Source organism: Triplophysa dalaica, chromosome 2 (assembly GCF_015846415.1).
Source record: "Triplophysa dalaica isolate WHDGS20190420 chromosome 2, ASM1584641v1, whole genome shotgun sequence".
In the NCBI taxonomy this organism is placed as follows: Eukaryota; Metazoa; Chordata; class Actinopteri; order Cypriniformes; family Nemacheilidae; genus Triplophysa; species Triplophysa dalaica.
The window spans coordinates 30042878-30068624 of NC_079543.1; the positions used below are offsets into that span (position 1 = coordinate 30042878).

Genomic DNA, 25747 nt, shown 5'->3' on the forward strand with positions numbered 1-25747 from the left:
GCACAGAACTCAGGTTCAAAAACCTCATGATTCAGAGAGGAATCAACACAACAAGCAATGACTGGCAGGCAATGACTCAGAAATATCCAAAAACAGCCTCTCACATTTATTCCATCCATCACAGCTCACATCACATCATCACATCATCACATCTCGTTTGGTTTGTAATGGACGCTGCAGATGAGCTGCTAGTCAAACACACGTCCAGAGAAAGCTTACACAACTGTAGATTTGTCATATGTGGACATCGTGTAATATAAATCAGTGTGTGTGATTGCTGTTAAACCTCAGAAATATGTTTCCCAAGGCTGTTTTGCTGAACTTTTCCCCTTCGACTGATGGAACACAGAACTGCACTGACAGAAACTTCTCCGCCCAATGTTCTCCGAAGGTTTACAAGTCCTCTAAATGTTGAAGTGCAGCGAGGCGGTTTTTACTAAGCGATTGACATTCCTTTTCCAAGTGCAGATGTTGCAATTTTTGTGCTTTTTCTGTAAAAGCACTTTCTGATTTCTTTCTGATTGCATGCAAGATCAGTCTTCTCTACCTACTACACTCAAAACTGTAAATAACATGCTACTCAAGTCAAATGCATGTAAACTGGGAGTTATTTTTTTCTTTGGTTAGTTTGTTTTTGTTTGTTGTTTTTGGTGCACAACCTCTAGATTTTACGCTTTGCCATTTCTAGACAAAGCGTTGTGTGTCTTGTACACATTACTCTAAGTTGTACTAAGACTTACACTATCGGCCGCTGGGTGATAAAAGGCTGCGTGGGGCAGTAACGCCAAATGCATAGTGACATAAACGACACCAAGAACCCCTTTGCAGCCACATAGCAACACCCTGACAACCACAACACCCTAGCAAACTTGCACACGCAAGCCAACAGAAAAATGTAGTTATGTTATGATGTGTTATTGATATGTACAGTATTTGAACACAACATCATGGCAGCTCTTAACTATTTTACAATTAAAACAGGGTTAAACCTGTTCGAACATTTCAGTTAAAACAAAACACAGAACCAAATATTATTCAATGAACTTTTACTAAATGGAAATGGAAAATGTTGCCTCATCTTCAACTGATTTCAGTTCATTGCTAAAGCGCTAAAAGGATTAAAAATGATTCAATTGAAATAAAAAGGTCAAAGTAAAAGGAAAATAAAACTAAATGAAATCTAAAAAATTGTGTTATTTAAAACAATAAAATGACAAAAATGAATACAACTATAAGATAAAAAAATGAAATAACTTTGGTGGCTATATAATCATGATGATCACCTTTTTTTGTATATATGATTCATATAAAAAATGCACACAAAAGAGTCACCTTTAAGACAGTGATGGATACTTGTGCGTTGTCTGTTTTTCATGTTGTTTATACAAACAACTTATATTGTAATGCTTATTCAATCTTAGGGCAGACTTCATAAATTGAACACCAATCAGTTGTTTGTCATGATAAGTAGAATTTACACGTCTCACAAAATCCTCACTAGTCCTTCACTGTGTTTATTTGTTCTTATTCAAATTTAGCAAAGAAATATATGACAAGCAGAAATGGTGGTTGGAGAAGTCCACGGACATTGATATATCCCAGACCACCTGCTGAAAAATGAGCGGACATTCTCCAGAACCCTCCCGAGTCTGTACACATGCACATTACTCCTTCACCTTCCCTCAGAAACATGCTCACGTGTGCTGATATAAATCACTGCTCAAATTCATCATACATTTTTGAGAAGAACCTTCATTGTTGGCCGTTACATCTAATCCGCGGCAGTTCTCTGTATATCATTTTGTAGAGCACTCCTGTCAAGCTTTCCAAAATGATATACAGATGTCACCATTGCATTTAACAGCTTATATTTGGCAAGCAAACTAAAAAAAAACCCATAAAAATGTATAGCCATGGCAACATGTACTCCATGTTTATTATATTTCTACAGGTGGAACAGATGTATGATGTACCTGAGTGTGACCTTATGAAGTGATGAAATATTTTCTCCTCTCACAAACACATCTGATGTAAGAAGGCCTGTGCTATCGCCCCCTATTGAAAGCATCAGGTTAAAGATATTTAAAAAGACTCAGTGATAATTCAATGTATAGAATAGATCAAATGTTTATCTTAGTTTATAGAATAAAGAAAATGTTACCGAAACATTTAAGATCACTTTACCAAAACGCTCCTTGTGATCTTAAAAGTCTTTGATCTTAATGTGTTTGCACAAATGTCTGAAAGAAGTGTTCTAGACAACAATATCAGTTTGCAAAGAGATTTTTGCATTACAAAACCAAAATATGTCAACAAAAATAACTTTTTATTTTTTAAATTTTAAATTTAATTTTATTAGTTTTTTAAAATGGCAAGAGAACATTTGTGCAAATTCTTAACAGGAGACTACACTACACAATATGATCAATTACAACATTTAATATCCATGATTGAAAGAGTCACATTGGTGTTTTCCATTGGTTTGATGAGTTTACTATTATTCTAAAGATTACTGTCCAAATAGTAATAAGTAGAACTAGTTTCCCATTATTCTAAAATGTTTAAAAAAGACCTTAATAAAGAAAAAACAATCATGATACATTGCAATATTGTTTATTAAAATATTATTTATTTTAACAAACATTATAAAAAAAATGTTATACCATTATTTATGAGTAATTATAAGAATATATATTATTATTATTTGTTAAAATAAAAATAAATATTAAGAAATTGACCCTTAACTTTCACGGTTAAAGTATTCTATTACACTAGATGTAGATGCAGCTGCTGTAATATCAGCTGAAGGACATCACATCGATGAAGTCATCTGTTGGTCATGTGGTCTTTTCTTGTCGATTCTTGGAAAAAAGTGTCGCTCTGTGAAGAAAGACAGAAAAAGGAAAGCTTATTATTGAATCTCATTGTTTTCAACATGTTAATCTGGAAGCATTTGTGAGAAAAAGACATGAGAATCACAGTCATCCTTTATACTATGCTTGTTTGTGTTTTCAGATAGAGAACATTCATTTTAAGGGAGGGATTTGATCAATTATGATAAACTTGAAAAAGCAAAGAGCAAAAGCTACAAGAGTGCACTGCAAAACATGACTTTCTTAGATTTTTTTTCGTGCTTTTGCAGTACAAATGTCTAAACATTCTTGAATCAAGATGCATTTTCTTGAAGAGCAAACTGAATTAAGAACATAATTATTGTGTTTATATACAAATATGAAATTTCAGTGAATTTGTGCTCAAAAAATCTGCCAATGGGGTAAGAAAAATAATCTTGAATTGAGTGACTAAGAAAAAGGTAAACCTTAATTCAAGATTATTATTCTTAACCCATTGGCAGATTTTTTTAGCTCAAAGTCACTGAAATTTCATATATTTTTACTGAAAACAAAACTGATTTCATTTTGCTCATCAAAAAAATGCATCTTGATTCAAGAATTTGCAGACAAGTACGTTTTTTTGCAGTGTGAAATGTGAAGTGATCTGTTGCTCTGAGAGGTTCGGGATCATTTGAACACCCACATCTGCATGATGGCGTAATTTTGCTCTGCACAACGTTCCTCTGTGAAGGAACCAAATGAGAGTCCACAGCTGACATAACAAACACACTATCAGAGATATTCTTTGTCATCACTTTTAGAGCTATTCTTTACACTGAGGAAGGTTAATACAATGACACAATCCAACACTGAAGTTCTTGATGAACTGGTGTTTGTCCGTTGGGCTCTGTGTTCACTCTCTGTCTCTGCCTTCTTGACTTCACACCTTCACAAGAAAACGGTTTCACATTCACCCACAGAATTCAGATTTCTCTTCACTCTTTCACGTCACTTCACCTCGCTCACATCATGTTCTGCTGACAAAGCTTTGACAACGTGCGGCATTCCACATAACCGTGATGTCTCAACGGAACAGGTTTCCGGGACAATCATCCCATCGGTGAGCAGTGGGCCAGTGCTGGGCTGGTGAGGATGTGTTATCCTCAAGGCAACTCAATGAATCAGCGTCACAGACATCCGATGGTTTGTTGACCTTGTGCACCAAATGACTGCTCCATGTTTGTTGAACTAACATGTTTTGGTGAAAGAAATCTTCACATTATGACCCAAAACACCTCCCACATCTCAACTCACAAATGTCTCCGTTAGAGTTCCAGAAGAGATGTCAACAACAATGCGTCAAACTGAGCTCAGATCTCAATATCACATTTACACTCATCCAGATGATTTCACCTCTACAATGTATTTTACATCTCCTTTTAATTCATTTTAAGAAAAAGATTTGAGACTAAGTAGATACTCAACACAACTGAGAACTTCATCAAATCTTCTGAGCAAAAGGATTGTCTTTGGATGTCTCATCACTGGACACTAAATATCTATTTCTCTTCACTGTTGTGGAAGCCTTACAGTACATTTCATGCTAAAGCAATCACAAGATCATCTCTGAATGATCAGATGAGAGGAGAGGAACAGGAGAATGGGTTTAAAATGACTTCAGTCAACACACCTCGGTGAAGACCAAACAGAAGCGGGTGGGACACACATGCACGTCTGTGACTCATAACTATATTTTGTTTCCCCTAAACCATCACACGAACATTTTTACATCTTCAAATAAACAACATTTAAGTTGTTTCTTAATTATTTAAAAACACAGTTGGTCCCCACACATGGCTTCACATTCACACAGGAAGATGTCGGGCCTGTAAAAGAGTCAGTGTTGTTTGTAGTCTGAATAAAACTGTTGCTCTGTTGTTTAATGCCTTGTTAAACAAGAGTTGTAAAATGCAAAATATCATTGCACAGAAATACAAGATTTAAACCACAACGTGATGTTAGCGTCACCTCAATGGTTCTTAACCACAGTTTCTGATGTGATGGGACGCATACGAGAGAAACACACAAAACATAGTGTGTCGGGTCCACATCTGTAAAATCTGTCTCCTGAAACTAAACTACAAAAGTCTAATGCACAAAATGTTTTCAAACTCTTTATTGAAATGATTTTTTCTTAACATACAACACATTTTGTTGTGCTGCAAAACAAAAAGTGTTTTGATAAAAAATGACTTTCTTCTGTGTAACACAAAATGAGACGTTTTGAAAAATGTTTTTAATTAAATTAAAGTCAATGGGGTCTAATGTTGATTTGTTACAAATATTTTTCAAAAGTCATTTTTGTGTATTCTGTTAAAATAACACAATTCATACAGGTTTGGAATGACATGAGAGCAACCCTGAATAAATTGTAAGTTCTGGCAAACTATCCATTTAAAGGGACAAATCCACTTAAAATCACTTTAAGTCCAGTTGGTATTTACAAAAAATGGAAATAGTAATTAAATAGTCAAAGTAATTAACAATATCCATAAATATTCATTTTAGGGGCGTAAGAACCCCTTTTAGAAATGTTTTAGTTTGTCCCTCCCACACACATTTTCCAAATAGTTCCACATCCTACACCCGTGTTCATTTGACATTCATTTCATATCGTCTTAGTCACACAAGTTTAGCAGCGAGGAGACAGATGGACAACTAAAGCACATTTGATGAAATGAGAGACCAAATGGCATCCAAGATGAACCGATGTGAGACAGAACTGTTGTTGTACATCTCTGCTCTTGCTTTGCTGTTTTACTCTGATCTCGCTCTGGTTGTTTCACCTCTCCAGACTAGAATGTCATGCCCGGCATGAATGGATTGACCGGGTGATGATGGCACATGACCTCACCATCCACCAGTACTCATAGTGTGTCTGTTCTTCATAAGCAAACATATTGACACTAAACGTGTGGACATGCACAAATACAAACAAAGATGGAAACTAAACAAGCAAATGGAAACTAAATACTAAATCAAATCTCCGGAGGTATGGAAATATTAACTTTGAGTAATAACATGTTCTTCAGGTTGTCTGCAAATGTGCTTTATCTTGCCTGACCAGAGTCTCTCTGATCTGATCTCATTTAACAGAAATGAATCTGTCTTGCTTTATATAGTGTGTCGTTTAAACTAAATGAGCCCCAGAGGTTTTGCTTCTCAACAAATTCAGCCTTTAAGATCTCTTCAGGAATTTGTTCTCCATGTCCTTTCCAACTGAGTGTGACGTAGCCCAACAGCTGTACAATTGTGTTTTAGAATGTCTGTATCCTGTCTGTGAGGATAAAATAAAGCACTTGATCAGAAAGCCTACATTGTGTTTATAGCATATCAAACTGTGGATGATAAACTTTCTGTAATAAGGTTCATTAAAAGGAAGGAAGGAGGCAGGAACCGGCAAACATTTAATAACAGAAATAATAAAATCCGGCGGCCCCTCACATAAATACAAAACACAAGACCATAAATATAAACTTAACATATGTTCGGGCCCGGTCCTTTCTCTTCGACGGTCCGGTCGCTCGTTCCTTTTATATGCTCCCAATCTCCTACGTGATTCGAGGCCGGTGTGCGCACAGCTGGCGCTCATTCACAATTACTCACCGGACTCGAACCGCGGTCTCGCCCCGCCTACTCTACTACACTTTCATTTAGAAGCAGCGTGAGATATGGAGTTGGACCAGAAACAGTTGATTCCTGAAAGAAATCTTGTGAAAAGAACTTTTTGCAACCTTTGTATCAATAGCCCAAGAAATATCTCAGCTTGTGAACTATTGAGTGAGACAAAATCTTTCTGTACACTTATAGCAATGACCACATGTCCAAACACCATACTTGTACTGTGATATTTATGTGGTTGACCTTTCTGTCTCATTATGTCCCCCACAACACTACAAGTAAAGCTCAAAGATCTATGGATGAACACATTAGGAAATATACATCTGAACGTTTTTTGAAATCCTGGATATCATTATCATGACTATTAATATTAATTTAATTTAGTGACAATTCTTACAATATGTCCAACACCTCAGAACCTCAGAGATGATGTATTTTTATAGGCCAGCCCAGAGGTTAGCGGTGCACTGGTTCCTCGACCGAAACTCTACGCAGTTTTTCCCCAAGTAAAATTTGGAAAGTGGAATAAGTAAACTCTGCGATAGACAAAACGTGTACTATAAACCCTAGCAAATCAAGATAAACTTGACACATTACCACAATATTTGCTGTTTTAAGCCTAAATAAAACCGCCAGAGGTCAAAAAAATCTTGTTTTATACTAACAAAAATTCATCTCTGCGATACTCTTTATATGAGAAAGATAACTTATCAGTTGTAAGATAACAAGGGAGCACTGTTACAGACTGCTGCTTTAATACAATCAATATTGTGAGTGAATAAAAGACCCAGCAAGCAGTTTCATCTAGTTTTCATTGTACCTGTGAGTCATCACTTTATAGTTTCAACTTGGATGCGTTTAATGATCTCTGTGGTCCACAAATACACCTGGCTGTGAATCAATCACCAACAATGGAGTTCAGTTTCCATCTGGCTTCTCTAATGCCAAGATATTTCCCCCTAAAGTTAATGCACATTCCAGTATTGTCCCATTACAAGTCACTCTGACTCCAGCTAACACTTTGAATTGCAAGTTTGCATTTGTGTAGTGCATATTCTGGAGACAAATCTCATGAGAGCCACTGGCAACTCAATATTTAACAGCAGCCATCTGCATGGTTCAGAATGTTAGCATAAATCCACTACAGCTTTTTCTAAACCTAAAGGTTTCAGCGCTGCACACCGAGGATCTTTCAAATGTTCACAACAGAGCCAGTCAACAACCGCACCCCTGACCATCCTTATAAACACTGGAACTCCAGAAAGACTTAAAATCAGACCTGCCGTCGTCCGCATGAGTCAGACCCCATCGTAGGCGGAGACCGGTGCTTATTGAGGTATTTCCCATCAGCCATAAGTTCTGTTTGAGGGGGCAAAAGAGTTCGGACTTGTTTAGCATTGTTGTGTGCTTATTGTTGCTAGAAATGATCCATACGTGGGCAAACCGTGTTGTTTTTAGCATTTGAAAGAAACGTTACATTAATTTCTAAACTTCAAAAAAGGTTTGAGAATCTTGCTTTCACAAGTCAAAGGAAAAATACTCTTCATGTTAAATGGACAACAACTCGCATTCTTTCTTCTGGACGTCATGTGACCAATCAACTCGCCTGGTACACAATAAAAAGATGTTTTGATTGGCTGACGGACTACAAAAGTCTCAAGCCCTTTGTTTTTGACCTTGAGCTTTGATGTCAAATAGAAAAATATTTGTGCATGGTTGTAAGCCCTCTGAAAGATTAAGTAATCAACAATAATCTCTTTTGCAAATCAATGTTGCCTACAGCAGCTGAACGCAGACCCGTATACAGACTGGAGGCTTTTGTTAGAATTTCTCAAGTAAATGCTGGCTGGTGGTGGAGCTATTTTTACATTAGGAGGAGGATATTCTGGTTAACATTTTTATTTATCATAGCCGTGCAACATTTTAGGAGACTATCGATGGTTCATTTGAGGTTTGTGTCTTCTGCTGAATACAGAACTGTCCGTCTGGGTAGAAGTAACCTCCGCTGAGAGAGAGAATCGATTTAGCCCCGTAAAATAGGGATTTATATTTTACATATCTGCTAATTATTGAATTTTGTTATTGTAGTGGAGTAGGAGGGGCGAGACCGTGAGTCGAGGCCGGTGAGTGTTAATGAGCGTCAGCTGTGCGCGCACCGGTCTCTTATCACGGTCTCGCCCCTCCTACTCCACTACAGTTATCAATTTGCATTATAAATAATCTATGTTTGCATTGTTTAATCAAGTTAATGTATACATGCATAGACCTCAAATTGAGGCTTTATTTAGACACATCTAGACTTATTTCCATCTTTTTATATTTTACAAGCAATGTTGGTAGTCTGTGAACATATTTTACTTTATGTTAGACAAAATATTTCAGGTCTATAATCCACATGCTCTGAATTACATTACAGTATTAATGCAATGTTAAAAATGCTATTTAAAAAAATTACTAAAAGTTAAACATTTTAAGTAAACACCATATTGATTTTCTTACAGTGAACCAAAAGCTAACATTCACATTGTTGTCAAAAAAAATTCTTGGATACACATGAATTAAAGGATAATTTGCACCTTAATCTTCAATAGCTCTCTATCACAACCCACCCATGCATCATTCCAGCTTCAGAACGGGACATGACAGAACTTACATAACTGGAGCAGACTGAGTGCAAACAAGTCTGGTTTTGTCAGACCGGAGCCAAGAAAGAAAATAAAATCTTTCCGACTCTCCGCGGTCCTTTAGTGATGTCACAGCCCAGACAGACAACATGGGTTAAGACTGTAAACTGGCGAGTCAAGGCCGAGCAAACACGGCTGCTGTCTAGTGTGGTGAAGTGCGGTACGGCTTGTTTCTTCAGCGGAGAAGGGAGACGGTCTGTGAGCCGTGAATGGAGAAATTTTATGATTCTTCCAGTAGGTGTGACATCATCGTAGGTCTAAGCAGTCAAATTATGCGATAGAAAATGTAAGCATTAATGGTAAAGTCACCCCCCAAAAAACAGTTATCCTGAAAGAAAGACCCCCTAACACAAGGGGATGTGCATTTCATACTTGCGTATTTGGAAATATCATTCACAGTTAACGTGGCGCATTACAAAAGATCTAAATAATGCAGAAGCTTGAGTTGAAAACCATCATTTGTGATCTAATGAGTTTACTTCTTTCACTGATCTTGCTCGAAGGCCTCAGGGTTTGAATAACAGAAGCTAGACTATACCTGTGATTCATGTCAACAATGATGACACATGGAGGTCAAAGTTAGACTGCTTAAGTTCTTATAAGGACACACGTTTGGGTCTCTCGAGGAGAACGCCCTCCCTGTTTCAGTAGGGAGTGACCAAGTGGAAGAAAAAGCTTCCTCACGTTGGATGATTCTATAAACAAAATATGAGCCTCTGAAAGCAAAACCATATTCACATGTTTTTAAAGCCAACAACATGAACATATATACAACTGATCATTTGTTTCTATTTTTGCAAAGTTGATCAAACTTTCTTAAGTCTCCTGTGCTATAAAAGAGCACTCTTTGAGCAATGTTTTGTCTTTGGTTCCTCCGGCTCATTGTTAATGTGGTAGGGCTGATACGTCTTCAAGGCGCTGATTGGTGGATCTGATCATTAGCTGTCCTATCAGTTGATAAGGGGGTGTATATATCCCGTGTTAAAGGGGTTTTGATTCTACTAGTCCCGCCCTTTCTTTTGCTTCGGTGTTACATCCGGTCGTCCAACAAGTATGTAGAGATGTTGACTGTGTTATGGATAGCATGTGGTAGCTTATGTTAGTGATTCTTTGCAGAACGGCGCTTTAAGAGAAACCTTGTGACTGACATTTGCAGATGCAAATGCACTGGCGGTGGTGGGGTGATGTAAGATTGTGCCAGGGTTGACACCATACAGGCTTTGTGTTTATAGGCGAAAGCTTGAGTGAGCTGGAATTGCGCTTGGATATTTGTTAGTAATATTTTGGGAGTTGGCTGTGTGTGTACCAGATATACTGAACGAGTTGTCCTTTGCACGATTACCTGACCCGCGGAGTCACGAGATCGGAGGTGTACGGTACGTGGTTTAAAACCCCGTCCCTTAACACATTCTATTTAGATTTGATAATGACCTTGCAGTTTTTGGCGACTTGCATGAACTCCGCCTACAGATTGTTGAACGAGCCGCAACCGTCCAGACATTCATCTGTTGTTGCTTCTCGGGGGTGGGAAGATTATTCATGGTATGTACTGGGTTAGTTTATTAGGATTGTAAGTTAGTTAAATTGATTTAACCATTTATTGCATTACCAACAGATTGGCCGTGCCTCTACCAACGAGTAGTTTTCACACTTTGGAGCTACATGAGTTATCCGGAGGCGCTTTTGCTTTACCATATATTATTGTTAATTTTCTTTAGTTTCATTTGAATTGTTGGTTGCGTTTGCTGTTTATTTTATTCTCTTTTTTTTTGTTCCTATTCTTACCTTGTCTGTTTGGAATTACTGTTTTCATAGTTTTGCTATTGTGTGGTTAATTGCTGTAGTGGCATATTTAATTTAAGTTGATTCTATTATATTGTTTCTGCATATTTGTTTTTTTTGTATTTTGTAAAGCTGCATTGTTGTGGGCAAGTAGAGCGCCTACTTGCAATATCTCACTGTAGTGCCCCGTACCTGTAGGGTGCCTGTACCCTCGAAGTTTGTGCCAAACCTGTCTCTATTTAATCTCTTCACAGGAGCTGAGTGCCGAAGGTGGGCGGAGTTTGGTGTGGTGGCGTTCCCCACGAGTGCTGTTGTGTGTGTGTGTGCGCGCGTGAGCGTGTGTAACCAGTGTGAGGTGTGGTGTGACTTAGTGTGTCCCTAGACCCCGCTGTCGGATCTCAGCTCCTGTCCTATCCTTGTTGTTGTCTCCGGTTGCTTAGGGTGGTACTCTTCCATCCTAGTTTTGTTTATATTTTTATATTTCTTTATTTCCAAGTGATTGTGTGTCCGAATCTTTTTAATAAAAGTATATATATTTCTACGCTCACGTCTCCTGCCGCTTCCTGAAGTGAACCTGTGTGCTTTGAGTTATAAGAATCTTTATTTCTGTCCCTGGCAAGTATCCAGGGTGGCGTAGTCGCTCCATTTTGTGGTCGATTGGCGTCAGGTCACATTCACGTCACACATAAGCAGCTTTTTTCTTCAGAAGATTCCATCCTTTAACTGAACCTCATGTTCCTCAAGGCTCCAAGTCATTACTTAGATTTATGACTGGAGATGTTGATAAGGAAAGAGAGACTTCAGCTGTTTTTACAGCAAACTTAATACGAGCCAGATCAAATATCTGTTGTTTCACATAAAAAGCAATGAGATGAGAAGAAAGGAAACTTTCGTTTGAAAAAACACTGTCAAGAAGAATGCCATGAGAACACGGTTCATTCCCTGCACATAGATGGAAATGCATGCACATAGTTTGTTTCAAAATGATGTGGGCTGCCAAATTCTTGCGATGGAACTTTTTCACGTTTTCGGGTTTCTCAGCAGCGGAAATCGTCACAGTTGGGTAACCTTATGTAATATTTGCGTTATCATTTGCTCAAATAGCAAAAGAAAAACTTCTCAATACTTTCAACATAATGAAAAAATAGAGAGTCTGATAACGGCAGGCGAAAGAGAGAATGATGTCAAAACTACCGTGACTTCCTTAGATGCTGTATAAGAAACACCCTCCTATAAACATGAACTGTTTTTTGTAAGTTGATGCTGAGGTAATATAATACAAAGTATAGTGTAATAAACATACATCTTTTTAAAATTTAAATATAAAAAAACTGGTGCTGGACACGCACAAAAACTTGAGTGTTGAATGAAGCACCATTATATGGATTGTAAAGGTTTGTCTATATTGAGATCTTCACTAATACTGACCTTTGCAGACGAGACAAATGTGAGCTCAGTTTGACACACTGTTGACATCTCTTCTCTAACTCTCATCACAAACACATTTCTGTCTCTTTTCTCAGGAGAAATATCTGAGACACACATGAGACCTGAACAAAACTTTCCATTTGCACTCCATTTCATTCCATGGATGTCTATGAAAAATGATGACTCAAGTAGAAATCCTATCCATGATTTTTCTTATTGTTGGCTTTACAAGATCACTGTAAAATATTCTTCCTTCTGACGGGCACTGATTTATAACCATGGGTTAACATTCATCAAGCAATTTTAACTGATAATAAAGCAGAAGTATTCATACAGACAGCACCACATCAACAGACTATGTGAATTAAATTACATTCATTATGCCAGACTCACACACAGACACACACACGCACAAATACACACGCACACACACGCACACACACATGCACAGACACACACAGACACACGGACACGCATATGGACAAACACACACACACACAAAGACATTTGCGGATACACACAGACACAGACACACACACGGACAAACACACACACACACAGAGACACACACGGAACAACACACACACACATGCACAGACACACACAAACACACGGACACACATATGGACAAACACACAAAGACACTTGCGGATACACACAGACACACACACACACGGACAAACACACACGGAACAACACACACACAGACACACGTGGATACATACACACACATACAAAATCCCCACTTTGCTCCATGGTCCCTTCTTGGTGAGTGTGTAGACACCTAGGTCTAGGTAGACAGGTACACACACACACACAAAGTAAATAGTAGGGGTTGTTTAGTTTTCTTGCCTGACTCCACTGTTAATCTTTTTTCCTCGGCATACCAGACGCATGACTCTGACCGATCATGATAACTTCATCCACATGTTGTGCAATAGTTTAATGAAAATAAGTCGAACCAGCAAATGCTCAAGATTAAATTACAAAATTAATTTACCAGTCTGACAAAAGCACTAAAGACTAAAATACATGACACATGACATCCATCACTTTAAATGATTACATAATTAAATCCAAATAGTGCTGGTGTCCTTTATAAAACTTTCTATCTCAATATTTCTGATAAATAAATCATAATTTTCTTGTCACTCTTAATGTTTGTCATTGGGATTTGCAAATATCTAACCAATAAAAAGTACTAAAATGTGATGGCCAACTTTCACAATGCTGTTAGTAAATATAGAGTGTTTTTTATATTTCCTGTAAACAGTCAGTTTGAAAACATGTGTTGAGACCATATGACCCCTTTAATAGATGTACTCTCATTTGTCTAACAAATGAGAGAGCATCCAAAATTGTGTCTAAACATCCATCAAACAACAGTCACATTTAGTGAGGGGGTTAAAGCAGTCGTATAAGGGTCAAGAAATCCATTTATATTTTCCACCCAGACTGTGATTGTCTGTGCTTTTGCTTTTTACAGTCTTTCTCATGCAGCATTATCAATGGACAATCGATTTGGGATCATATCAGTTTCTGTGTCTGACTCACTGCTGGAAAACCAGAAATGTTTTCTCAACAGCACACGAGAACTCACAAATAAACAGCATCTAAACCAGTGGCCAGTTACTCACTCCACTTCTATGCAGTGTGTAAAAACTCCAGCAACATGTGAAGGGAAATGTGTCGTGTCGTGACTAACTCTCCCCCAGGCCTGTACTGTACTCCTAACCCTAGCACAAAGCAACTATGAAAGCCAAAGGGATGATCACCATTAAAGGTGACCCAGGTCTTCACAAACTTTATACCTACAATTACAATAACATTTTTGGTTAACATTTTAACCCTAACATAGACCATGAATCTTTTTTGTTCTACCTAAGAAATAAAGTCACAGACATCTTGATGGCTTGATGTTGAGTAATTGATCATCTCCTCTACAGATATGACTTTTAATGCTAATCCAATGGAATTTAGGTTACAATTGTTTTGCATTTTTCGCATGCAGTATTTGGGGCTCTTATTTATACATTTCTGCATTGCAGGGCCTAGAACACATGATTGAACAGTGTTGGAAGTGCAGAAATGGTTTTGACTGGAAAACTGAGCTTATGATAGACAGACAGACAGAACAACACATTGAATGTTGCTTTTATCTGAGTTGAATGCAGTTATGAGCAACCTGGATGACGTATATGCAGAAGAATGTGAGACCTCCGGAGGAAGCAGCCTTCGAATTGAGACGTAGCCCTTAGCTCTGTCTGAATCTGCCCCCTATCTCCCATGTAGTGCACTATATCGGGTAGCCGCCATTTTGTAGTGTTATCCAAATTCTTAGTAAACAACTCATTCCCTACATTTGTTCACAATTTTTTATCCATAATGCATTCTGATTTGAGTGTGCATCTCACTCCCTCATATTTCCCATGATACAACAATCAACCGCCTGATTAGAATGAGCAGCTGGAGAGTGACCGTTAGTGCCATCAATGTCCGTTTATCCACTTGTGTTTGTTCTTGTTGACAGTTATTTTCTACTCTTAGAGAATGAAATTAATGTTATATATAGCAGTGTTTTATTTTTAAGTTGAAATCAGTTTATAAAATGTAATAGTAAATAAACGTGGGAATCATTTGTTTTGTTCTCATCATTAAAAACGAATACAATAAAGTCAGACGCAGGATATATTGAATCAGTGGCTGAATTTGTTTTCTCCGACAGCATCCGAAACTACTTCCATACTTCTACTTCGCCTACTTCCATACTATGCAGATTAGTATGATTAGTATGTCCGAAACCTCAGTATGCAAAAAACAGTAGGCCAGAAATACCCAGATGGTCTACTGCTTCCGCCAAGATTCGTGAGTGTGGATCGGACATCTGTTTTTAATCTGACTAAATAATGTTTTATAAACACTGAAATCTAGTTTGTTGCTAATATGTCATAGGTCAAAGAGCATACGGGTCATATGACCATAAAACGTGTGTGTCTGGAATGTATTCATACTGCACCCACTCAATCTACATAGGACGTACTGTTTTAACAGCCGACAGGTAGATACTTATTCAAATTCTCTATGTACGGTCAAGGTATGCCATTTCAGACGAAGCCTCATTTTCATTAATTTCCCCTAGTAGTGGACTATCAAGCATTCGCTATATAGGCAATAGTGAATGAGTGAACAGTTGAGGGAATTCAGAATGCAGCTCTTGTCTTGTCTGTGCTCAAAATTTAAAGGGACAGTTCACATAAAATTAATGACAGTAATGAAATTACAATGGACAATTGTTTTGATATTGTAATATTAAATACGTGATCATATCTGATTGTTCAGGAGGAATAAGACTAAACAGAAAGTTTGGTGATTTTCCACTCTGGTGGTTTTATATGACACCTCCTGTTTCAAGTATATAAATATTAGTCCTTAATACAATATTGTTTAGACAAGGGGACGTAAGAAGTTTACATTCTTTCACAGACTTTGAACACTTTTGTAAATGGACGTTTGTAAATTTGGATCATTATTATCCCCAGCCTTATTTTTTTATATTCCGCATTAAAAAAGAAAATATTCAGCACACAAACTCAGATGCATTTAAATATATTTATTTGTATTTGGACGCCACATACAACATCTCTTTGCATGTGTTTGCAAAAGACCATCTTGTGTCAGTAGTATGTTTCCCTTTCCACCCAGCCTGGTAAAACAAAGATATCAATGTTATTTTAACATTTATCTTGGGGGGAAAATATATGATATGTGGCAAAATGAACAACTTTATTGTTGATAAAGTCTGTAGGCTGTATCTTTATTACCTCCTGGATTCTGCCGCAGAATGTATTTTCTGATTTCATCATAGACGAAGATGAGGAGTGCATATGGGAAGGCACAGAACCACCACAAGGGTCTACGTGAAAAAAAATATTAATTTGCAATGTTTAACTGAGCATTTGAATCTTTTCGTAGTCAAACAAACATTTGAAAATCAGATGAAATGTGTTGGTCTACCTGAGAGGATACATTCTGACAGCCAGGTCCATACCCGGGCAGTAGGACAGGAACGCTGCCAGAGCAGCTTCCTCAAAAAAGGCAAAGATGAGGACTTTGTTTCTATGAAAGAAAAAAGAGACAAATGATTGGAATGGAATACTGAAAACTGAGATCTTTTAGAGATAAAACAAACTAGAACAGAACACACTGTCTGCAAACACAGATATAAACAGACCGATATTCTTTGACTTGTCTATGTAAACGTACTTCATTCCTTGTTGAAAGATGGAATTTTTCCTGGTCTTTACAATGATTAAGTCTCCCCATTGCGTGACCACAATACTGACGAAGTAGGCTGTGTGGCATGTGGATTCAATGATTTTTCTGCTCTCGTAGGTCTAAAAAGCAAGAGAAAGCATAAAAACATTTATATATTACATGAATATTTACATGATCGTTTATACGTTTAGGATCAATTGTTTCCGGCTTTTTTAAGGAGTTTGCACCTGTTCTAAGAGTTCAGTCAAGGAATGATAGAGGAATGGTTTAGTCAAAGTTGAGACACATACCCATTGCTGGCCATAACTGTCCTCAAGATCGCTGATGGATCTATCTTCCCAGCCGACTCGTAGTCCTGGCAGATGACTGGGCCAGAATCCACTCTCACCCATAACGACAATGTAGGTGAAGAACCCTGCGAGTGCTTGGATCATACCTGTACCAAAAACCGTGAACAACAAGTTCAATGAAGTGTACAATGAACATTTTTAGTATACTTTTAAATCTTTCCAAACAGTGGATAAACTTCAAATTGTTGATGTTAGCCAACTCTTACCTATTTGACCATAGGCCATACTGATAAGCCTCTCGTTCACCAGTCGATCCGTTTGAGCGTTCCTGGGTTGTCTCTTCATTATGTCATTTTCTGCATTCTCATAGGCCAACGAGATTGCTGGAATCTATGGCAAAGTGAAAACTGTGAACAAACAGAAGGTCAATTCTAAAAGATGATGTGTTATTTCTCTTACCATGTCGGTGCCCAGGTCAATGCAGAGAATTGTGACTGTGCCCAACGGTAGAGGAATACCCACGAGGACAAACATGAGGAACGGTGACATTTCTGGGATCTTACTAGTCAGTGTGTAGGCAATGGACTTCTTCAAGTTGTCAAAGATCAAACGGCCTGATGTTAATGACAAACATTGTAGAGTAAGTATCAATGTTTTATTTGTTACCTTCATAATTCAAAACAACAGTTCATACCTTCTTCCACTCCAGTGACGATTGAGGCAAAATTGTCGTCCAGCAGAATCATGTCAGCGGCCTGTTTGGACACGTCAGATCCAGAGATGCCCATAGCCACACCGATATCAGCCTTCTTCAGAGCGGGAGAGTCATTCACACCATCACCTGTCACCGCCACTATGGCACCCTGATAAAGACGGAAAAGCTTGTCACACAGATCGGAGGGAAATCATCTAGTATGAGCAGGATTGGTTGAATAGTACCTGTCGCTGACATCCCTCCACTATGATCAGTTTTTGTTGAGGAGACGTTCTAGCAAACACAATTTCAGTATGATGTTGCAGGATCTCATCCAGTACTTCTTCAGACATGCTCTTCAATTCTCCTCCATGGACCACACAAGCTTTAGCATCTCTGGAAGTGAACTTTGTATTAGCAGACATTGATGCAAAGCCTATTTCCTGTTATTTTGAAGTTGGTGACTAAAGTTGAGAGTTTACCTTGGATTAACCTCTCCGACAGGAATGTTTAAACGTGCAGCAATATCTTCCACAGTCTCGTTGCCTTCAGAGATGATGCCGACACCCTTTGCGATAGCTTTAGCCGTGATCGGATGGTCACCAGTTACCATGATAACCTGTCATAGAGGATTTAGATGTGATTTTTTGAGGTGGACAGATTCACACAAAATTTAGGTTGTGGATTGTGAATAAGCACCTTGATTCCAGCACTCCTGCACTTGCCCACGGCATCTGGAACGGCGGCGCGAGGCGGGTCGATCATGGACATGAGGCCGACAAAACAAAGATTCTCTGTGGGGAAGTTCACTTCATCTGCATCAAATGCAAAACCTTGAGGGAACTGGTCATCAGGGAGGGACAAGTGGCAGAAACCTGTGAGAGAGAACCAGGAATTACCCATGTGTGTTATACTGCAGCAGCGATACCAGAACATTATGAGGTGGCTTTACCCAGCACTCTTTCTCCAAGACCTCCGAGCTCTTCGTAAGCATTCTGGAAAGAATCTTTCAATTCATCATCCAGAGGTTTCTCTTTTCCTTGGATGAGAATAGAGGAGCATCGGTCCAGGATTCTCTCAGGGGCTCCTTTCATCACCAGCAGGTGTTTAGACTCTGAGGAATTGGGATTCTTGTGGACTGAGAGCTAGAGCGAAGCCGATTAGATGCTGTAAGCCAGACTAGTCAAATCTCTACCATCTGATCTACAGAGAATCTTTCAGAATATAAATACCTGGTATTTGTTGGTGGAGTTGAAAGGGATCTCAGCAATATTAGTGTACTTGTCTCTCATTTCATTCACTGAACCGCAGCAAAGCTCGATACACTTCAACAGAGCAGACTCAGAGGCATCGCCAGCTGTTTCTCGCTGCAAAGGAGATAGTATTCATTTTAAATCACAATAGCACTACTTAGTGTCTTAAAAAATATATACTATTGATAGCACACCTTAAGAATTGGCAGGTGGCTCTGTTCGGCACGGAAAACGGCACGGTTGCACAGGCCAGCGATACGAGCGAGGGCCGCCCAAGTCGGAGAGCTTTTGTCAAATGAGGTTCCGCTCTGGTTCTCTGTGGTGTCCGCTTCATGAATCTGATTGTCGAACCACATGTGAGCCACGGTCATCCGGTTCTGGGTTAAAGTTCCCGTCTTGTCCGAGCAGATGGTGGAGGTTGAGCCGAGAGTCTCCACAGCTTCAAGATTCTTCACTAGACAATTCTTCTTTGCCATACGTTTGGCCGTAAGAGTCAGACACACCTATGTGAGTAGACACAAGACAATTGGACATTTTTGGTTCACATTTGTTCCTAGGATTTCAGTTTTTGGAAATAGATTCTGACTTACAGTTACAGTGGCAGGGAGACCCTCGGGTACATTAGCGACAATGATTCCGATGAGGAAAACGACGGCTTCCAACCAGCCATATCCAAGAATCAGAGAGAGGATCAAGAAGCTCACACCCAGGAAAACAGCCACACCGGTGATGATGTGGATGAAGTGTTCGATCTCTCTAGCAATCGGTGTCTGTCCAGCTTCTAGGCTGGATGTGAGACTGGCGATGCGACCCATGACGGTGCGGTCACCGGTGTTGATGACAATGCCTCTGGCGGTACCTTAAATTAATGTCATTATGTTTAAGGTTTTAGCCACAGCCATTTGAAAATGTTACCTTTTGCTTCTTCTTTTACGTGTCTGTGAGTGTATGCGTACAACTGAACACACAGCCTTGCTAAGTATACGTCCTTCTAATCACACGTGTACAGACAGGTTTTGTCGCGTGCGCATTACGACATATTGCAATACTTTTGCAAGCCTACAGGGGTCAGGTTTTCTTCTAATACCTTGAATCCATGCTCCCAGGACACGGTTGCCCCCTGGTGATTAAACTAAATATTGCAAGAAATGGAATGTGAAGTAACAAAAGGTGCCCTACTATTCTGATGATGAAATTTGCGTCACGCGCACTTGAGCTGTCCCTCACATACACATAAAAAGGGAACTATACTTCAGGCTTTAGGGGGCGGTTTCCCTGACAGAGCATAAACCTAGTCCCACACTATCTTAAATGTTAAAATATATTAGTGTGATTGATTTGTTTCGAGATTGTTTTTTCAAAGGTATGTCTTTCTTAAACGACTTAAACATCATTGTTTAACTATGGTCGGGTCCTGGCTTAATCTAATCCCTGTCCAGGAAACCGTGCCAAGATGTTTTACAGTAATTTTGTACCTTCAACACAGTTGGTGGAGAAGAAGGCAATGTTTTTGGTCTCCAGAGGGTTTTCATTAGAGAGGTCAGCAGTACGAGACTGAGGCTCAGATTCACCGGTGAGCGAAGAGTTGTCCACCTGATAAAAAAGTGAGAGATGATTCATAAAAAGGTTTGGACTTTAGGGATCATTTAATGTTTGAGATTATGGTTTAGATGTTACCTTGCATCCTTGTGCGGAAACGATGCGAAGATCAGCCGGGATTCGGTCTCCACCTTTGACCTCCACCAGATCCCCAGCAACTACCTCCTCAGCGTTGATGATCTTTTTCTCTCCCTCACGGATAACAAGCGCATGCTGCGTTATGATCAAAATGAAATCATGTATTTTTACTCAATTGGACATATGGCAGAATAATTGCCTAAAGCACATTTTGCAGAGGTGGACATTAAGTACATTTTCAAATATAAGTATTTTTATTTCGGCTCAAATCTGCTTTACTCCATTGTGAAGCATATTTTACACTTTTTGCCCCATTACATTTCAGAAATACATTTAGATGTTTTACTTTTATAATTCAAATACATAAATAACATTATACTTAAATATTTTTACTCAAATATGTATTTTTACTCAAAATTGACTAAATTTGACTTGATTAAAACTAAGAAAGTACCAGATGTACTAATATATTAAAGGTAAAAATAACCACAAAAAATGTGTTTATCAAATATAGTGAGGTATCATAAAAGGGTCAGTTCTGGTCCTTGATTCTGATTGGCTGAGCCGAGTTCTTAGCCGTTATTACTGCTGCGCGGGGCTTTTTGCTGTATTATGCTTTATGGTAGAGATGCACTTATACTAAATTTCTCCACCACTACAGATACTGTAGCCGATTATTCAGTGATATCTGCCGATACCCATTCTGAAGATTAAATAAATATTTTTTACTTTCTGAATGTTATTAATTCATGTAATGGCTATTGATATCGAACGTCAAACTGGAGATGTTTCTTAACATTTTTTACATACAGAGCACAAATTCATTGGATTTACTGTTCTGCCTCTTTTGATTGACAGGATATATCGCCCCTGAACATGGGCCCTGACAGCCAATAGCGTAAAAAATGCTTTTATCGACCATATATTGGAGCATCTTTACTTTATAGTGACATTTTTCAAAAGATAAAACTAAAGTAACAATGCTTGAAAATGTTCACACCTGAGGGACAAGATTTTTGAAAGACTCCATGATCTTGGAGCTCTTGGCCTCTTGATAGTACGAGAACCCTCCATTGACGATGACAACGAAAGCAAGTACGAGTCCCAGATACAACTGTAAAGAAAAGACAGTGTGAAAAAAAATGATATATATGCCATTTATAAGTATGATTACAGAAGTCAAAGCATTTTTCCTCTCATACATTGTCATTGGCGGGTTCTTCATCTGTGACAGCCTGGATTCCATATGCCGTGAAGCAAAGGAAAGCACCAAACCACAGCAGCGTTTGAAATCCACCAAAGAGCTGTTTGCAGAACTTCACCCATTCAGGAGTGGTAGGTGGTGGGGTCAGAGAATTGGGTCCATCACGGGCTAAGACCTCTCTCGCACGGGATGCAGACAAACCCTGTCGTGATAATAATTCAGTTAAAGGTACAGTACAGTATATAGAGCAGTGTTTCTAAGTGGGTCACGGAGTGTACAGTCTAAGAAACCACAAGTTTTTTTTTAAAGCAAGACTTTTATTTCGAAAGAAGAGCGTGAAAGCTGTTGGCAGATGCAGGTGACATGTTGTCAGGCTGAATGTCAGTGTCATTATTCTATTGTTATTTTCTTATATTATAACGAAATAAAAGTCTCTTAACTTAGAAAAGCCAACTATCCCGTCCTGTCAGACGTCATACAGTACTATAGTATACTGCGCGCGCTGTGTTCACTGAAGCGCAAAACAAACTACCAGCATGGCATGCAACGTGTGAAATAAAAGTGAATTACCTTACAATCACAGAACTGTGTCATTTTAGCTGAGAAGGTATGATATTTATATTCATCTTTTAATAACGGTTCATTAAGGTATTGCATATTCAACATGGTACCTCGCTTCCATAACCCCAAAATCCCATGTTATTTTCACTGTTATATCGTATATGTTTATTTTACGGTGGTGTCTCAAACCAACTATTTTACTAAAAAGCTAGTTTGGGACTGCTACTGAATAGCCTTAACCTTAACCTAAACGCTGTTTATTCATCAGTAATAGTCATATTAGTCACACATCTATGTTATTTTAGTATTAGTCACACATTTTTTAGAGCAAACTACATGACGTAGTACAGTTTTGAAGTTAACAAAAAATGGTTTAAATAAATTTTGATTTTTTTTATTCTTTAACAAAATAACAATGTTTAAATATATATATATTTTACTTAATATCGAGAAGCAATGGTTATCGTAAACCCACTATCATGTATCGTATTGAATCTAAGCGTATTTTTACACCTCTATTTAAAACCCAAAAAGCTGACATAATAATTTCTTAAGCTTAATATAAAAACATTTCAGTTTGAAAAGCAAGTTTGATTTTAAAATAAAGAAAATAAATGCAGTATTCTAAACTAAAGTTGCTCATACTCATACAAAGCTTCATAGGAGTAATAATACATTTGATCATTGCTGAAAGTGTCTCAAAACCTTTTCTCACCTTGTGCAGGTCGGTGCTGTGTTTGCGCTGAAGCTCATCCAAAGTCAACTTGTGGTCATCCTGCAGAAGAACAAAACATCTTTTAGTGAAAATAACTCAAGCAAGTCTTGAACTTTGTGACGATTGTCATTTCAGAGCTGTATGTACAGTGTACGTTTATAAGGCTTTCTCACCAGATCGACTTCTTTCTTAAGGTCGTCCACATCCTTCTTGTTTCTTTTCACCTTCTTTGGCTTTTTGATTTCCTTTTCTGAAGTTGCTGCCAGCTGGTATTTATCATTCCCCGTCTAATGCAAAACACAGAATATATATATTTATAACCAACAGCTTACTTTATCCCAATAAAGACATCTCTGTTGAGAAAAGGTTTGATGTTATTCCGTCTGATAGACTGATAAAGCTCATCTGGTGGTAGACAGTATGGTTTGTCAATGGATGTCTATCAGCATCCCAAACTGAGGACCAGCATCTAAAGCACTTGACACAAGAGATAATCCACTCACGCCGAGCCCCATGTTCTTGGTTTATCTCAAGCCAATCTCTGGATCTTTCAGAAACCCACTTCGTACTAGGCTCTCCGGAGACACGGGTCCCTGTGTGTCAACGTCAGGTTCACCATATTTATATTCTGCCAACTCACCTGTGTTTTGGAAGGAGTCCTGAGGATTCTTGGGAGGAGTTAAACAGCTGTCATCTTTAACCTTTGATTGTAACCTTCATCCATATAGGTCACTTTTGACAGCAAGACGCGCTTTAATGCCCTGGTTACCATTACAAAATATATTGTAAAGTGTATAATCAAATGAACCATGGTTTTACTACAGTCACCAGAGTTTGGTATTCAAAGTAAAGCTTTGGTTATACAAATGGTAAAAAGCTGGACAACAAACATGGTTTCTTTACTTTTACTATAATACAACTATAGTGAAAGATATATATTGTCACATTTTGGTGTCTAAGCAATAGATAAACTGTATGTATAGTGTTGACTTGCAAATAACAGTTGACTTTTGTTTCTTGTAATGTCATTTGTCAGTAGTTTTAAATATTAATTTTATAATATTCTTCATTTTTAATGTTAGTCTTAAAACAATCTTGACAGAAACAGTTTTTTGGGACACATGTTACACCCGCTTGAAAAAATATACATTTTACAATACTGAAGTTAAAGTTTGCGTAGCTTTTTCTACCACAAAAAAGGTGAAATGGGCTGGAACGGAGCAAACAGTTCACTTTGATAGATTTCAGGCTAATATTTAATGACTTCTCTGAAACTTTGATCGTTTTGTTGACATACTTCAATCACCGCTGTTGGATAAAACTCTGCTTAGTCGTACATATGAGAAATATTATTATAAAAGTTTGTAGTCTTTCATGTATTTCAGGTGTCTTTTTTCATGTTTGAATGTTTCCTGCTTGAATAGACCAGTATGGAATGGTGCTTCTAAAATATATATTTATATATATATATATCTTTCATCATTTACACCTTCGTGTCATTTAAAACCTGTATGACACACTTTCTTCTGCAAAACACAAGAGAAGATATTTTGTAGAACGTTATAACCAAACAACATTGACTTCCATTGACTGGACACAAAACCACTGAGACACTTCTCAAATTATCCTCTTTTGGGTTTTGAACCACGTGAGGGTAAATTAAAAATGACAGAGTTTTGAATTGGGGGTGAACTCTTCCTCTAACTTGCTGAGCCAGGTGAACCGGTACCACCAATAAGAACACGCTGGTTGAGCAGGCGTACAGGGATGGCCACACTGACCCATCATCTGGTCTAGAATCCAAAAATCCTTCACCACCATTTATTGACCTGCATGGATATGTATGCTGGTTTCTTTATCATTTTTCTTCAACTTGTCTTTATGAATTCTGGCCGATTTTCCAGTTGTACGGAAAGTGATTGATGATTCTTTGCCAACAAATCTTCTTTAATACATATGTGGATTAACATCCATATGTCGTATGTGGGCAGCTTAAACCCGTAAGAACTCTGAATGTTAGTGTGGGATGGACATTGTTATGTGTGTTATGTGTTATGTAAACTGTGTGCCTTCTGTTGCCAGTCAACAGTCTCGCAGGCCTCATGTCCTTCACATCGCCATAAGAGTTTCTGTTTAATTAATAACATACTTTACAAATACAAATCTAATGGAACATCAGAATTAAAACCTCGATCAGATTCCGAAGCGAGACGTCCTGCATACACCAGAAGTTCTGTGCTGGTCCATGTTGGCCTATGGTGGTTGTGCAGGTTGTTTTGTCAGATAATCTGATAAAGCTCTGCTGGTGATAAGGGTCATCCGCTGTGGTTTGTCTGGTCAAGATATAGTTAGACACTAAATGAGAAATCTATAAGTGCATTGGAACCAATAGAGTTTGATTTAAAATTGCTTAGCAGAAAACAAATTGAGACAACGTAGAGCAAACATGATCTGAATGTGTGCGAGAAATATTTGAGTTGACATTGAAATCTTCAATAATATGACTTTTGATTGAAGAAGAGACTAATCTGAGCTCTGTTTGACACACAGTTGACATCTCTTTTCAAACTCTAATATTGCTGCTTTCATCTCTTTCTTTTGGTTATTTTGTTGAGTTTACACACTGGTCTCATCAATTTGGCTTGCAGCTATATTTTGCTATTTTTGTT

The 25747-nt window shown here is 38.2% G+C and overlaps 1 protein-coding gene across 1 annotated transcript; it reads right to left on the reverse strand.

Moving 5' to 3' along the window:
• Positions 1 to 16004: 16004 nt before the first annotated feature.
• On the reverse strand, positions 16005 to 23710 carry LOC130411697 (sodium/potassium-transporting ATPase subunit alpha-1-like). Its single transcript, XM_056736513.1, has 22 exons — positions 23582 to 23710; positions 23252 to 23365; positions 23079 to 23138; positions 21801 to 22004; positions 21599 to 21712; positions 20599 to 20733; positions 20397 to 20514; positions 19512 to 19780; positions 19116 to 19424; positions 18901 to 19035; positions 18621 to 18813; positions 18368 to 18543; positions 18151 to 18287; positions 17914 to 18064; positions 17669 to 17837; positions 17434 to 17588; positions 17241 to 17364; positions 16975 to 17120; positions 16673 to 16803; positions 16424 to 16525; positions 16231 to 16322; positions 16005 to 16112 (listed from the first exon to the last, which is right to left on the reverse strand). The coding sequence occupies exons 1-22, from the start codon at positions 23591 to 23593 to the stop codon at positions 16084 to 16086; spliced, it is 3075 nt and encodes a 1024-aa protein (XP_056592491.1). The 5' UTR covers positions 23594 to 23710; the 3' UTR covers positions 16005 to 16083.
• Between the last annotated feature and the right edge of the window lie 2037 nt (positions 23711 to 25747).